This window comes from Bemisia tabaci, chromosome 6 (assembly GCF_918797505.1).
Source record: "Bemisia tabaci chromosome 6, PGI_BMITA_v3".
NCBI lineage: Eukaryota > Metazoa > Arthropoda > Insecta > Hemiptera > Aleyrodidae > Bemisia > Bemisia tabaci.
In genome coordinates this window covers 16,332,682-16,348,239 of record NC_092798.1, presented here as the reverse complement: position 1 = coordinate 16,348,239, position 15,558 = coordinate 16,332,682, and the positions used below count along the sequence as shown (strand labels likewise).

The following is a 15,558-nucleotide window of genomic DNA, read 5'->3' as shown; positions in this document are numbered from 1 at the left end:
AATCAGGCTGAAGCACTGTACTTGTCTTAATTGGTCAAACATCCAGGAAATAATCCATTATCCCTTTGCCCTTATTTTGCTTCTTTTCAAGAGTTGCAAAAAATGTTTTACAACCATCAACTCGGAATGTAACTGAATTAAGTTTTCATCAAATTCTAAAATAGTTCCTTCTGCAAAATCGAAACGTCAATTACTAAATAAAAACTGTAGGAAAATAATGTTTTTTTCTTTGTTTTTTCACTGCTTTCATCATATTTGAATTATCTTGGCATCTAACATATATTTAAAACAAATTTTCTTCGTCTCACCTTATTGATTCATATTTTAATAGAGAAAGTACCCTCCACCCTGCCTGTTGTTATCACTATGTTTAATTTTCGTCTATTTTTCTCGGTTTTTCTATGTGGTCTCCAAATGATACACCAATATAGTATTTTGAAGAGCATTCAGTTACCAAATAACACTACTTAGTAGAATATTTGAAGGAAATGAAGAAACTATCTGTCACATGTGTATACCTAAGTTTATCTGTTGTGAACTTTAAAAAAAAAAAAAAAAAAGGTACCTAAATAAAAACATTTTTTCAGTCATTTCGTCCTTGTCACAAAGTTCAGACCCCATCAACGCAATAGGTAACTAACATTGTCTTTCTTCGACGATTGTAAGACCTATGAGATTGAGGCATGTTTGTACTAAAAATTATCAATAAAATTAAGAATAGATTCAACTTACTGTGTTTTTTATTTGCTCTTTTTCAACGATTCATGTTCCTAGATTCTGATTAAAATATCCTCTTCCCTTATCTAGTGAATCCCTTCGATGAGTCTCAGATCAAGGCCTAGATGTGAAATGTGTGAGCCTTTTACTCAAATTAAAATTTAAGAAACACTCTGGAGGACATAAGGCTGGTCTGATACAAGCCCAAAAATAATTTTAGAGAGAGTCTCAAATACCTTAAAAGGAGCCTGGCTTTGCAAAAGGGATCAGATACTAATAATTTTGGTAAATTACAATTAATTAATCCCCTATCTGCCATCTGGTAACTTCCCTTGTGTCACCTCATTTGCTTGGAAGCAGATTTATCATGCTTCCCATCTGAGTGAATTATTAGAGACTTGGCATTCCCACACACCAATTGTTGATTCAGTTTTACACTTTTGGAGCAGGGATGATGTATTTTTCTTTTGAATTTCCAAGGAGGTATATTCGAGGATATTCAGTCATTCAACAAACTATGCAAAATTTGAGAAAATGAGGTACTCTTAACTTGCTTGGCAGAATTCACGGTAAAAATGCGGTCTTGAAAGTTGAATGCTCATTGCTTTTCACTGGTCTGCAATGCGACTGTTCCTTACTTTTAGTTTACAGTCAAAATGTAAAATTGGGTGCACTTCAGTCAATCTGAATCTATAGTTCCTTCTTCATATGAGTTGAATCTGTGAGAATGAAAACGCACCAAGGCGGGAAAATGAAAATTTTAAAGATACAGAAAAAACAGCACGGCTGGGGAAGAAGTTACTTGAAGAAAATGCTTTTTGATACCAAAAGATAAGTATGTAAAGATAATTTAAAGGCCCAGGTTAAAATAGATGCGCCATCTTTAGATACCTTTGTTAAAATCGGGTATCCTGAATGAAAAATGGGCACTTTAAAGTTTCCAGGTTGACTTGTTTTCATTCTCACGATTCAATTGAGTATCACTCTTGTCTCGAGAGACCTCAAAAAGAACAAATAGAAGGCTTGCTTTCCATCTGATCATTTTGCAATTTACTGGTGGAAACCGAGTGACAGATGTGTGATATAAAGTCAGGCCTTACAAGCAAATTCAACTTCTTTGGCAAAGTGTTAAGGTGGTTAAATGCACGAGTTGAAAATTCACAGAAAGATTTCTTATAACAAAAAAATAAACTTTATTGCAAAAATTGAAAACTGCTAAAACACAAATTCAGAAGGACCTATGAAATTTCCTCAGATACATTTAGGTTTTAGTGGGATCTGTTACGAAGCTCCGGCAAAAATTTATTTGTCACAAAATAATAATCTGTGTTGGCGCCAAATCAGTTGGCTGAGGTTAGGAGAGCAACAAAGATCTACCATATTCACTTCGACATTGGAAAGAGAAGTAAGAATCAAGACTCTGAATCTTCCATTCCTTTACTTAAATCAGTCAACTTATTAGGCATTCTTCTTTGAAATGAAGTCAATAAGACCATCGAGGATAGGCTTAGTTACAAACAGAGAAAGATACCAGGAATTTCTCCAAAGAGCCATAATTCATTTGCTTCAATTGCATCGAAACACACACATATCACACCTGGAATAATTGATTACAAAGAAATGATACCACTTGTATTCTCGTTTTTCTTGGGCTCTTTCAATCCCAGAAGGAGTTCATGAACTTGCTCCGGGGATCTAGGCATGAGGTGGGACGGATTACTGTACATATTCTTTGGATCATGTATACGTTGATACAGCTGTCGGTAGATAGCAGAAATGACTTCGTTGGCCCGTCTTTGGATTTCCAATCGATGATTGCTGCTTTGCAGATAGTTGATTTGAGGAAGAAGCAACATATCAGGCATCATGAGAAAATGTTCTAATTTTCCCTAATATAAAAAAGAAATCACAGACAAGAATGAGTAGGATGCAGAGATAAATGAATAAGTTGGATGGTGTTACGCAAACCAGTCACATTTACATTGCGAGTTTTGAAAAAAGACCAATGTGCAATAGTTTGGGACTGCTAACGAGCCTACATCAGATAACGACACATACGAATTTTGAAGAGGAGAACTCAGACAGAAGAAGTGGGAAACAGGGAAAACTCGCATAATAGGCCACTTGAGGCTCCACTAAATGCCCCAGCCTCTGGAGTGTTTTTAAATCCCTTTGTAAATATGACCAGTTGGCTTAGTGCTGTTCCAAGGTTGAAAACAGTTAAGCAATACGGCCACAACTGTAAACATTCTAGAAGCTTATTCCAACTTTAATGATATGTTCTGCAGGGTTCCATTAGTAGAATTAACCCGATCCCTGCACTTCCATACTATTGGATGCAACCTAAATTTTTCTGCTCAACAGACGTCAGATTCTTGGCTGATTGGGTCAAATACTGAGATTCTGAGATTGTAACGAGAGACTCTCTTCAGTGCCCGAAGGAATAAGTTGCGAGTGGTTCAAATCATTTAAGAGGCCCATGAAAAGCAGGCAGTACCAGTATAATCAGACAGTTATATTTCTTAAACGAAGCAAATAAGAATTTTCTTCTCAAAACTGTGTTGCTTTTGTTTCCCGCAAAATTTTAACCACGGTTGGATTTGGCACTTATAGACGTTTTTTCCTCCGAAAATGTTAGACATACTCTACTGTACTCTGATATCAATAACTCGGTTATGAGTTTGTTTGAGTTTTTGTGAGAAAATAATTGGAGGGAATTTTCCCTTTGATGACACGTTTGCATAATATTAACTTGTAAAAATGATTTCATTTTTGGCGATGCTCGAAGCAATTTTCAATTTTTTAACTTTCCTGTCTTCGTCTTTACTTAATGGCTTTGATTTTGCTTTGTCAACTGATGCAAAATGTTGCAAGCCCAATTTTTCTTGAAGATTTTGGAAAATGAGCTAGAATTTAATTCAAGCTGTCGTGATTTAGGATCTATTGAAAGTAAAATGATTTTTGTCGATCCTTATTCATGCCAAAATACCTCAAAAACAGTCAGCTTTGATTTTTCTCCGTACGAGTTTAGATTGTATACTTTTGTGTAAGTAACAGTTGGACAGAACTTGCAAGTGAAATTAGACATTAACTCGTTTTGTTATTTCTGTTCCTTTTACAGCCCTAATCATTTTGTGTTGTATCTTTTAAATTATTGTTTACACAGAATTTCAACACGTAAATTAGATGTCATGGTGGTATGACAATCGGTCATAATTGACATCATGTCGAGCAAGAATTAGATGTCAAGTTGGCAGAGCATAATACTTACAAAAAAACTGTCGAGACATTCTGGTTCCATCCCAGGTATCTGCGATAAAGGGGCATCACTGCTGTCCTGAAGAATGGTGTAAATGGGACCAAGGTTTAAGTTGGCAACAAGAGAACTAGCCTGCTCAGATGTGAGGGTGTCAATTTGCGCATCCGACTGAGCCTGAAAAAAAAGGACAATTATTCCACTGCAACTTTGTCGAATGATCAGTCCCAATAGATATGAGTACGGTCTCTTCTCCTTTACCTTAGGCTGGATGGTTAAAATGCATAAGTCATCCTTAAGCATACTTTAATCACAATGCAGGATCACCGGGATAATGCCAAAGAATGAATAATTAGCAAGAAATAATAAAGATATATTTGACATCATCCAAATTAAGCCTGAAAATTTGGCTCAGTGGCACCCATCTTTCTTAGTCCACTTAGCAAAAGTATGGAGTAAGCTAAGCCTCTGACAATTTGTTGAAAATGCAAAAAATGAGACCCGTTAAAAACAATAATTTTAAACGGCTCTGCTGAAGGAGCCAGTAGGGGAAACAGCGTTCGCTGCTCGGCTGAATTCAGCTTCAGAAATTGCCGTGCTGTGTCAACTTGACTGTTGATTTGAAATTGGTCCAAATTTGATTGGCTTTTTCCAACTTTTTAGTGAAGTTATTGCTTTTATCACAGAATTTCTTGCGCAAAATACTGTACTACTTACAACCCTACAAAATTTCTTTGCTACTGCCTCATACTGTTTACATTTTTTGCGAGTGAATTAGGTACCTGCAAGCGTTCAAGGCGTTGATCTGTAAATTCATAGAGAGCCAGGGTGGATGCCATCTGATGAAAACAGTTCAAAAGGTACACTGCCATGTCTGTCGTGGTGAGCCGCGCAGCACTTAGACTGACTGCTTGAAGCAAAGGGTCGATCACACTCGCTACAATCTGCAACTCAAAGTGATTAATTGACACTTTAAACAATATAAGTGAAGACCTCAGATACTCAAACACTTATTTTAAGCCATGGTGAAGAAGTAACTGGTTGTGGTTGTAAGGAATATGACATGACTCTAAAATGGGAAATGGTAGAAAGTGAACAGGTCCAATGAGCAGAGCAGATGCGGCAAAACACCATGGAAAAAAAAGCCCCACAGTGTAAGAGTATGTAAGTGAAGGGATCTTTTCAAACGATCACATTGAAAGAGCATATAAACACAAACTAAGATCGGGCCACCTCTTTCCACTACTATTGCAACTGTTTGCGTGCAGGAACCCTGAATTTGACAGACTTCTTAGACTTTGAATCAGAATTTTTCCCAAAGCTTCTCAGAAAAATGTCCCTAATCCTATCCGTAGCTTCAATTTTTTCTTGACATCATACTCCACTTTTTTTAACCAAATACTGGTAAGAAATAAAATTTGTCAATTGAACTAAAAATGACAACGTATTATCAATGAGATAAAGAGTTGCATTAGAGTCCCTTTATACCCAGAGTTAAGACAACTCGATTATCAGCTGACTGGCAGCCAGCCTTGGCTGGCTATGGAGGCACAAATGAGTGCAACCAAATGAACGATATTGAGGGCTAAGGATAAGGAATCCTGCAATGTCTGTCATCCAAAAACAACAACATCAACAAAATTGATCAATTAAAAAGAAAATGAGATTGGTTTGTGAATAATTGCTTAATCTATTTCCATTTTGGACCGATGGAAATAACGATTTACTCTTGATAAACCACAATTAGGTCATATTTTCATTATTCTTGTTTACATTCGAGACACCGCCATCTTGGTGCACTCGTTTGTGATTCCATGAGCGAGAACCAATCAGAATTGGATTTTTTTTTGGCCACTTTCAGGCCAAACAAAAGTGGGTTGTCGTAACTCTGGGTATAAAGGGACTCTAAGTTGCAATAGAGGCGATATAAGCATTAAAGCATGCTCCTCCTTTTCTTCCTGTCTTGAGGGTAAAATTATACTGTCCTAACCAAAGAACAAAAAAAGTGATTACCTTGACAATATCAACTTGGCGATTTTCAGTGACAGATGCAACACTTAAAACTTGGCGCAAAAGAGCCAGTAAATGGAGGACGCCAGGTGCTGGAGTCAAATTTGAGGGAGGGGCCTCAACACGGTCTTGCAACATTTTGGCAACAATATCCTCCAGCAAAGAAAAGAATTGTTTTCGGCAGGCTGATGTTTGCTCGATGAATACAGACTCCAACACGCTTCCTGGAATCACCTACAAGCAAACAATGACAGGTATTTTGATGATACTATTTCTATGAAGTTTGGTAAAAAAAAATCGCAGTTCCTCCTAAGACAACTTGATTCTTCTAAATTTTCCCGAGGAGGTCCCTTGTTAGAGAGTCTGTCTGTGGCCCTCAACCTTCCCCTTCCTGTGATACCTTTCGACTTTCGACAAAGGATTCTTAGTTCCACGCAAGCTGTGAACACCCTTTTGACAATACTGTTAATCACAGTCACAGTCAGTTACTTAGTCGATATGCCGCAGCATCAAGTTTGAGTTCCACTTCAGTGGAAATTTGCATTAAGCATCCGGCGGTAAAGTCAAATTTACATAGATAAATCACAATGTTACGACAATTTCGTAAAGAACTAGGGATCAGGGCCGGATTTACCTATAGGGCACTGGGGCACTTGCCCATAGCGGCAAATTTTGGCGCTGGATTAATTGAAAGTTAAAGCGAGAAAAAAGGAAAAAATGGAGACAGAGACGGAGCGAAGTGAAGAGATGAGCGGCAAAATATATGAAGGAAGGGAGTTGACGCTTGACGGGAGCGGTAAAGCTGCCGCCCCTTAGGTCCGGCCTTGAGCACTAGGATGATCGTTCGTTGGAGTGATACTAAACAACACGGCAATTTTAAACATCGAGGCAGACTTGATAATCAATTTAGACGTTGATGCTCTGGTTGACAGCTTTGCTGAACTGAAAACCCGGAGAAAAACTTTTTAACCTGATCTTCCGAATATACATTGCAACTAATACATTGAGCTACACTAGCTTCAACTTTGTCTCCACATTTTACTTTTGTCTCATCCATCCATTCCATTTTACATATTTGCGGCGCATTTTGAAGCAGCTACGCGCACGCGCCCAGGCGGCGCACGAGGGGGGGGGCAAGATGAGATGGCGTGGGAAGTTGGGAGTGCGGAGAGGGGGAGGGGGAGGAGGGGATACTGTTGACAATATAGTGGCGAAATATTGCAGACCCAGGGGCGGCAAAATGTAGCTTGCCCAGGGGCGGCAAAAAGCTAAATCCGGCCCTGCTAGGAATACGTCTGACTGAGGTTATTCTGACAAATCAAGTGGATGCTACTTTCTCCCATTCGGGTTAGGCCCAGATTATTAAAATAAGCTTTAGGATTTGATGGGGCCTTGCAAAAATTTGACTTATTAACTGATCGGCCTCACAAACACCATGAAAGTCAACAAAATAAGCTTGGTAAACACTGTGGATGTAGGGGAGAGTTGAGGAGCTTTCTGGAAAAAAGGCTTGTACCAAAAAATCGCGATGAGAAAAATGCGTTTAAAGTTTTCATTACTACTTTCTGGCCAATGATGGTGTCTTATATCGGAACTTGGACACTTAGATTTGAGTTTGAACACCGTAGAATAAATCATCACTCTTGGTAAAACTTACAATTCTTTTAATGTTGTGGGAGGAATTTCTTAAAATTTTCCTTTATATGACCTTGTGGGTGACCAACCAGTAGCCAAAGGTGTTGGCTTTTAAAGCTGGACTTCTGAGAAATGAACGAACTTCTTGATAGAAATAAGGTTAATTAATCTCTTCTGTATGATAAAAAATAAAAAAAAATCTGCTTTGGTGTCAAAAATATTCCCCGCCCATCAGTTAGGACCGCACACTATCTACATGATATTGCGGCGGCCGTCAGCAGAGTTATATAGATGAGATACATTTTGGAGCAGCAATTAGCAGCTTACACTACTACCATGACAGCTGTGCTGACATGTAACTGGAAATGGAAAGTCAACTTAAACGAAGTTTCCCAGAGAAAGGGCCCTTATGCTATGTGCCCTTTTTCAGGAAATAGCCTACGACCCTTGACTTGGGTACACAAAACTTGGTCTCTTTGGCTCCAAAAGTTGATTAATTGAACTGAAACTCGCGGCATGAACACATTAGGATACAAAGAATCCAGTTCAGCAATTTCCAGAATAAGGGCACACCTGGGTAAGGTGTATTTGCTCTTTTTCTGGGAAGCTCCTCAAATTCACCTTGCCTACTGTTTCTCAATTTTCAAATTTTTTCTTCATACTTGCAGAAATGTGTTGCAAATTACTTACAGACGAAATGATATTGTGGTAAAACTTCAATAGACTTATGACCGAGTATAAGTTGGACGGTGAGGTTTCTTGTTGAATAACAGTCTCCAGCCTGACCTGAAGGGGGTTGCAAACTCCTTCAGTGATATTTGACAGCGCTTCATCTATATCTTTGGAGAGCTCTGGATCGGGAGGAAAAACACGAAAAAAGTATTAGCGACTTCTGAGAGAGAGCTATACTTAGATAATGATTTAGCCAATCGCGCCAGATGTACGATCATCATACAAAAAGACACCAGAGCTACAGAATCTGGGAGAATAATTGAAGCATGCAGAATCAAAGAAGCAAAAAGTCACTTTTCATGGCCTACTTTTGGAGGACCGCAGGAAAAAGTGACTTTTTTGGTATGACAAATATTTCAGAGCTATGGCTTTGATCACAGTTGAGGACCAGTGCGCTTAGTCCTGAATATTTCAATAATCAAAGTTAATAATAATATACTGATTTCCTGGATGGAAACATGGATTTGTGCCTGTTTGATTCAAACTTTTTTTTCACCGTTTAACCATATCATCCCATCTGGATTCTTGCTCTATTGATCCTAAAACTTGAATGGTGGAACTTTCGACATGTTTTGGGAGGGCACTGGAGGTTAAATATCTTTCATAGCCATCTCTAAGTAATGGAAATGATATTTTTGGCCCAACTTCTTTCAACTTCCTTTTGGAGAAAAAAAATCTAAAATCAAGAAACAAGCGTTAAGTGTGAGAAAACTCATAACTATAAAGTTTCAGCTCTCAACGCCACCCCTAACATGAAGTCCTGGGAATTTCGGGGAATGAAAATTAACACACGCATTTTTAGAGAAACAAAACCTCAAACACCTACTGTTGAGGCTTACGAAGAAAAGAAGGCATTGAAAAAAGTAAAATAACATTCAAAATTGCACTTTCAGTGCATGGTTAACATTCCTAATGAGTATCTAAGTAAATGCCCTATAAATACAGACCCAACTTGCATTATCAGGGTGGTATGCAGCATACATCCTCTCTTCACTCAAAATGTCTCAGTCAGCAACAACTCATGTACTCCCGTACTAAAATTTGTGCCTAGGAGTCTCCTACGCAGTAGCTAGCTTCACAAATGAACATCAACCTCAACATCTTGTTGAATTGATACCAACTCGCCTCGCTCACAACATCTTGATCCTCTCTGATGCTGATAACAGCCTACGCATTGCGCAGTTACATGAGTCGCTTGCTGATCCTTGATCACTTCATTCTCAGCTGCCACAGACTCCATCACCATAGCATAGGGACTTCATTGCAGTTGGACATCTTGCCTCTCAAATGGCCCTACGAACACATTTGAGCAATCTCAAAAAGTGGATTTTTGTGTTTCCTTTCAATAACAATCAGTATAGCTAGCAGATGCAAAATATTGGGGGAAAAAATACGCCTTTTTGTAGTGCCGAAATTTTATGATGAAGAGACATCTCGCTTCAAGCAGGTGATGATAAGAGGGACTCTAGGTGGCGGTAGCCACCCCGGCCCAATCCTAAAAAACTCCCCCTAAAAATTTGACGACAAAAAAAAAAAAAAAAAAAAAAAGACAGGTGGCTGCTGCCTAACTAATTATACACGAAACAACTCGATTGGGCTTTTCTGCACGGTTTGCGGTCCATATACCTCTCCTGCTAATTAAGTCGTAGAGTAAATGCCAAAAACCCTATAATATTTGGGTAGAAGATACTCAGCTCTACTCATAATGCCCACCCTTTTTAGGTTTAGCTGAATATTAAAAAAGTTATTAAGCTTTAACGACAAATTTTGGACCCCAAAACATGACGATGATGGAATTGACCAATCATGTTACTGCAAACATGATATTATTTTTGCAGCAATACTAAAACCTTGTATACTAGTACCTTCTTTGCTACAGTCCCTTAAAAGCAGGAGAATATTTTCTCTTTCATTTGGAATGGCTTGATGCAGCCAAGCAAGCATGTCGCCAACGTAACGCTTGCTATCAGTTGAGTGAGCCTCGATTGGTTTCGGTGTACCCCCTGGTCCACCACTGGTTAAGGCATCAATGAACATTTGCACCATCACAGCTCGACGAGAGATACAGTATTCATGAACAACGTACCTAAAAAAAAAATCGCATCAGTTGAAAATGACGCCTACTTAAAAAATCTCTGAATTAGTATTTGTGGAAATGTATCAGCAGCAGTGCGATGAAATTATTACAAGGTAAATTTCCTGATTTCTGTTAGTGTACCTATTTTCGGATATTTTGAGAATTTTGTCGAGAATAAAAATTTGCAAATTGCGGACCTCTGGTATTTTTCTTTTCCTGAAGTTTCAACATCTATTTCCTGTACTTTTTCCGAGAAAATTCACATTTGTATACATCTGATGAGTTTACAAAATTCTGCTGAAAACTTCAAGGCAGTCACTACTAAGATTTTTCATGTCGGGTGCCGGTTGAGGTGACAGGAATATGTACACTTACCTGCCTCAGATGACATTGATAGACGTTCCAAGTTTTAACCGGAGTAAACTGAGGTTTAATGAATTGAGTAAAACCTAAATTTCTGTCGTCACCCTGGTCAAAACGCCGAAAAAACGTACTTGTCTAACACCTACAGTGAGAAGTGTTTTGCCCGATAAAATTTGTTAGGTGTACGTAAAAATTGCATAATATCGGATGAACCAATTTTCTCTTTCAAACAAACCCAAAATTTCGTTTTTGGGTAGGGAAGAATAATGATTCAACGACTTACTTGAAGAGAACGGGCCGTTCTTGGAGCCTGGCCATTGCTCTTGTTAAAAGATTACTCATTTCTATCGATTCAATCCCTTTGCAATGAAACTGAGCCCAACGATACAATTTATCTAAACCTGCTTCCTGAAAAGAGAAAGAAATGTATTGCTAAATTGTTTAAATTGACTTGATACTGGGTGCCAGCTAAAAACCTCCAAATTGCAATATTATTCTGTCTTTTGAGCTAGCTTTATCAGTTTCCTTACAACACTCATAAGAGGGAATACAAGTTTTTACAGCTCTATGATGAAATGAATCACAATATTCTTGTCACTTAATTTTTCCTCCAGAGTTGTTGGGGCTGAAAAAATACGAAAATATCCGTGGAAAACATGGTGGCCGCGAGCCGAAAAGCTTTAGCGTTTAAAATGTTTATAAAATAAATAAAGCAGTGATAACCATAACACCTTGGCTAAAATCCTTTTCTTTCTCATACTGAAAATGGTGTTACTAAGCATGAACGATTTCATAAATTCAGATTTGGATAAAAAGATGTTAGAAAAATTCACTGAAATCTGTAATAATGAATTTTTTTGTAAAGAGATTTTCGAAAAGTTCAACTTAATTTGAAGTATTCATACAGGGTGAGTAAACTCCCTTTTCAGAGAACTCTGTTCTTTGATCTTTAACCCATCCACCCAACACCAGTTAATTCTCCTGGAAAAATTTGAGATAAAAGATGATTAAGTACCTTCAAAAAGCCTAGATTTCGAGGACTGAAGTGCTTTACAAGCACATGATAGAATTTGTGCTTTGAATTAGGCTCCCAATGATAATGAACAAAAATTAACTTTTCAACACACCTGATATCTTGACATTTGCTCCATGATATCGAGGGCCACTGTTCGAAGACCAGACTGCATCAGAGTTCGACAGCGTTCATGAATGGAGTGTACTTTATCAAGGGCTTCAAAGAAACTTTGTGAAATGTTAGAATCAGTTAATAGGGCAAGTTGCTCAGGTGAAAGCTGAAACTGGCCAATAAATGCCTCCGCTACCTGTTGTTGCATGGATATTTTCTTCCTAAAAAAGACAAAGAGTTTTTATAACATTTTCATTTTCCAAAGCCCTGACTTTTCGAATTCTTTGCTTCTTTTTTTAACGCCAAAATTTTAAAATTTACATTTGGATTTATCCCTTTCAATTGTGCTAACTATCACCTACCTATGACCTATCACCTTAATATAGCAGCAGAAATGCCTTTCCTCACTAACCGCCCCAATGTTAAGATGGCTCACATAAAGGTGTATTTGGGGGGGGGGGGGGGGGCAATTTTAGATAATGGCAGGATGACGTCAACATGATGGCTTTGGAAACAACCCTGCAAGGAGCCATCCTGTGATAAAGTTTGTGCAAAATTCATCTTATTACAAAAAACAGTAGTGCAATGCTACCGATTTATACAAACATTCGATGTCCCACAAAAGGCTGGGTTAAATTGATTAAATCCCACTTTGCGTTTGCGTTGCCGCCAAGGTCTGGTGAGAACCATAAGTATGAGCTTGAAGTATAGGCCAGGAGTATAAGCTAGGATTGAAATTATGGATTCTCACATGGGAAAGAGAATAAACCGATTCCAATAGGCGAAAAGGAATTAGAGTGGGGCTTAATATTGCCAGGCTAAATGTGGACAAAAATTAATTTTTCTGAGGACAGAGTAAGTATCTGCAACTCCCTTTTTATCAACTTTAAATCCTGCAAGATGAACTACCAGCCCTCGTGATTGAGAGCGCTGCAGGTGTTTGTAGTCGGGATCCAAGCCCATTCACACATTCTTAAACACCTCGCAAGCCTTGATTTCTTCTTAATTAGCAGATCTGATTCATTAAACCAATCGAGAACGCTGGTTGGGAATAGCAGTTATCTTAACAAACACTCTTGTTAACAGTTAAACACTCAACTGTCACTAACAGTCTTTTTCCAGGTAAATACTCTCGTCCTCACTATAAAAGAGAAAACAAATTTCAACTTCTCGGAAAAATTGTTCGACAGTTTAAATTTAACTAATTTGACAAAATTGCTTTACTTGACCGTATTTCAGACTAAAGAAAATAAAGGAGAATTAATTCAGTAGAGAGAACTTACGCATCCGACTGAAGTTTTAGGGTCTGTTCTATCAGTCTGTGAGTGTGAGTTTTCGTTGAATGCAGCTGGGTTGTCATAATTTGGACGGATTCATTCATTGCTTTCACATCATTATAGACTGAGTCTAATTTTTCTTTCACCACTTGAAAGGCAGACAAAAAATCCTTCAAACAAAAAGGACGATCGTAAGACAGGTAAATTGAAAAATTTACGGTACTTAACGAAGTTGTGAAGTGGGCCAGTTTGGGGAAGAGAGGGCTAAGGTCGGAGCATGTTGACCAGGTGGACGAGAAGAGACTAGCAAAAACTTGTGGAGAAGGACAACCCTTAGATCACAGAATACCAGGCCCACCGACCAAGATATGAGGACATAACTGAGCAGGAACGTTCAGCATTGCAATGAAAAATCCGCCTTTTGCTTCTTTAGCAGCTTTGTCCTCTCCTTTTGAATATGCTTCCCCCTGATAATTGCAGCTTGCAACACTGTTGCGGAAATCCTACACCTTCTCTCTTGCCTCATGAAGTCTGACTAATACATGGACAGCAGATGTTTCAAAAAACACTTTTTTCTTGGGACTGCACAAGATATCGACAGGGTAAGTCGGCAATCACATAACTCGTTAGCGGTGTCTGAAAATCTCCACCTCTGTGTTATAATTTTTAAAAGAAAACAAATTGACACTATTCCTTGATGTTTTTGCAGAATTTTCTTCGCACAGAGAAGAAAAATTACAGCAGTTTTAAAGAATTGCCGTTGGGTTAATTCCCGTTAAAAAAATAAAGTATGACATGAAGTCTGCGACGTCACAAACCGAGTTAGGTGATTGCCGACTTACATGGTCGATATGTAAAAATAACAAAATTTTAATGGGACTCACTCTCACAAATTATTGATAATAGGTAATTAGTGCAAAGAGTCTCGTTAAAATTTTGTTATTTAGGTACTTAGGTATACTTAAGATCCGCAAAATATAGAATAGAATATAGAAAATATAGAAGGAAGATACTGATTCTTGCTGTACTTTCAAAGTGCCTATATTTTAGGTGTGCTATCAGGAAAATGATAAAAATACTTACCGCATTTATTTCTAAACTCCTCTTTTCAATTTTACTCCTCAAGTTTCTTCGGGACTGCAGGGTGTTTTCCTTGAAAAATACTGACAACTCTTTCAATCCTTCCAAAGTGTTCTGAAAAATATATAAAATTGATCAGTCTTCCTTGGCGTATAATATGCAACTGAATGCAAACAAGGGTGGTGTGCATAAAGAAATTCTTACAAAAAGCTCAGTGCTGTAGGTAAAGATCCAACTTAAAAGCAAAGCGATTTTAACTAGCAGGAAATCAAATAAAAAAAACTATGCAATGCTAACATTTGTGATAGTTCCAACTTAGGACATTGTTGGGGAAATCGTTCAGTTTAATCGCTGTGTATAGCAGTAATTGAGGTACTATGAGAAGGATATTTCAGAGATATTGATGAGTCAACAGGTTGAGCCAATCAAGTCCAAAATAATTATTAGGCCAGAGAATCAAACCTTCCACCAAAATTTGGATCTTTAATGTTATTGCTAGACAGGGCTTTTACTACCAACGAGCAAAAACGCTCCCGATCAAACTTGGCAGGAGTTAAAGACCTCGGAAGGAATGAAGTGCTTTAGTTTACAATGGAAACATTACCTCCTGCTTCATCGCAATTGAAAGGAAATCAAGGCAAAAATTTATGAAAAATGAATCTGTAGATGAAGAGACGTAGGTAAAATACAAACCGTGTCATTTTCCACTCTCGTCTCTAGAATTTTATTCAATCTCTTTGAAACACTACTTGCATCTGATTCACTATCGGTGATTCCTGTCATTTTTCGATGAAAGAGGTTGAAGTCACACTCACTCCTAACTTATTTTAAGCTAACGTGCACAAAACAAACTGATGAGAGAACATTTAATCACTTCATCGGAATAAAAAATGATGAACTGAAAAACTATTAAACTTTGTTTTATTTTCCATGTTTAGTTCTGGTATTGTGTTCTAACCTCCAAATGTGTTTAGATTAGAGGGACTCTAGGAGAGGAGGGAGGGGAAGTAACCCCTCAGGTGCTCCAGCTGGTGGAGAAGTTAGCAACTACAACTAACAATAAAAAAAAGGAGAGAAAATTTAAAAGTTGCTTCGCTATATGGATGTCTGAGCTTTCGTTACGTTACGCATGCTTCCAGGACAGAGAGGAAAGGGCATTCCAGGCAGGACTTCAGGGCTGCATTCCGTAACGCAAAGCATGGACCAGAGAAGACATACATACGGCATGGACGCAACGCGTACTACTACATCATGAAATATTTCTCATGAAATTTTTAAGATTTGT

The 15,558-nt window shown here is 38.1% G+C and overlaps 1 protein-coding gene across 1 annotated transcript; it reads right to left on the bottom strand.

Annotated features, from left to right (window-relative positions):
- Window positions 1-1,886: 1,886 nt before the first annotated feature.
- Window positions 1,887-15,241, bottom strand: Cog6 (conserved oligomeric Golgi complex subunit 6). Its single transcript, XM_019051179.2, has 11 exons — window positions 14,967-15,241; window positions 14,277-14,387; window positions 13,200-13,363; window positions 11,918-12,137; window positions 11,074-11,198; window positions 10,216-10,436; window positions 8,309-8,469; window positions 5,987-6,217; window positions 4,756-4,917; window positions 3,989-4,150; window positions 1,887-2,606 (listed from the first exon to the last, which is right to left on the bottom strand). Exons 1-11 carry the CDS (start codon window positions 15,054-15,056, stop codon window positions 2,328-2,330), a joined length of 1,926 nt encoding a protein of 641 aa, XP_018906724.2. The 5' UTR covers window positions 15,057-15,241; the 3' UTR covers window positions 1,887-2,327.
- Between the last annotated feature and the right edge of the window lie 317 nt (window positions 15,242-15,558).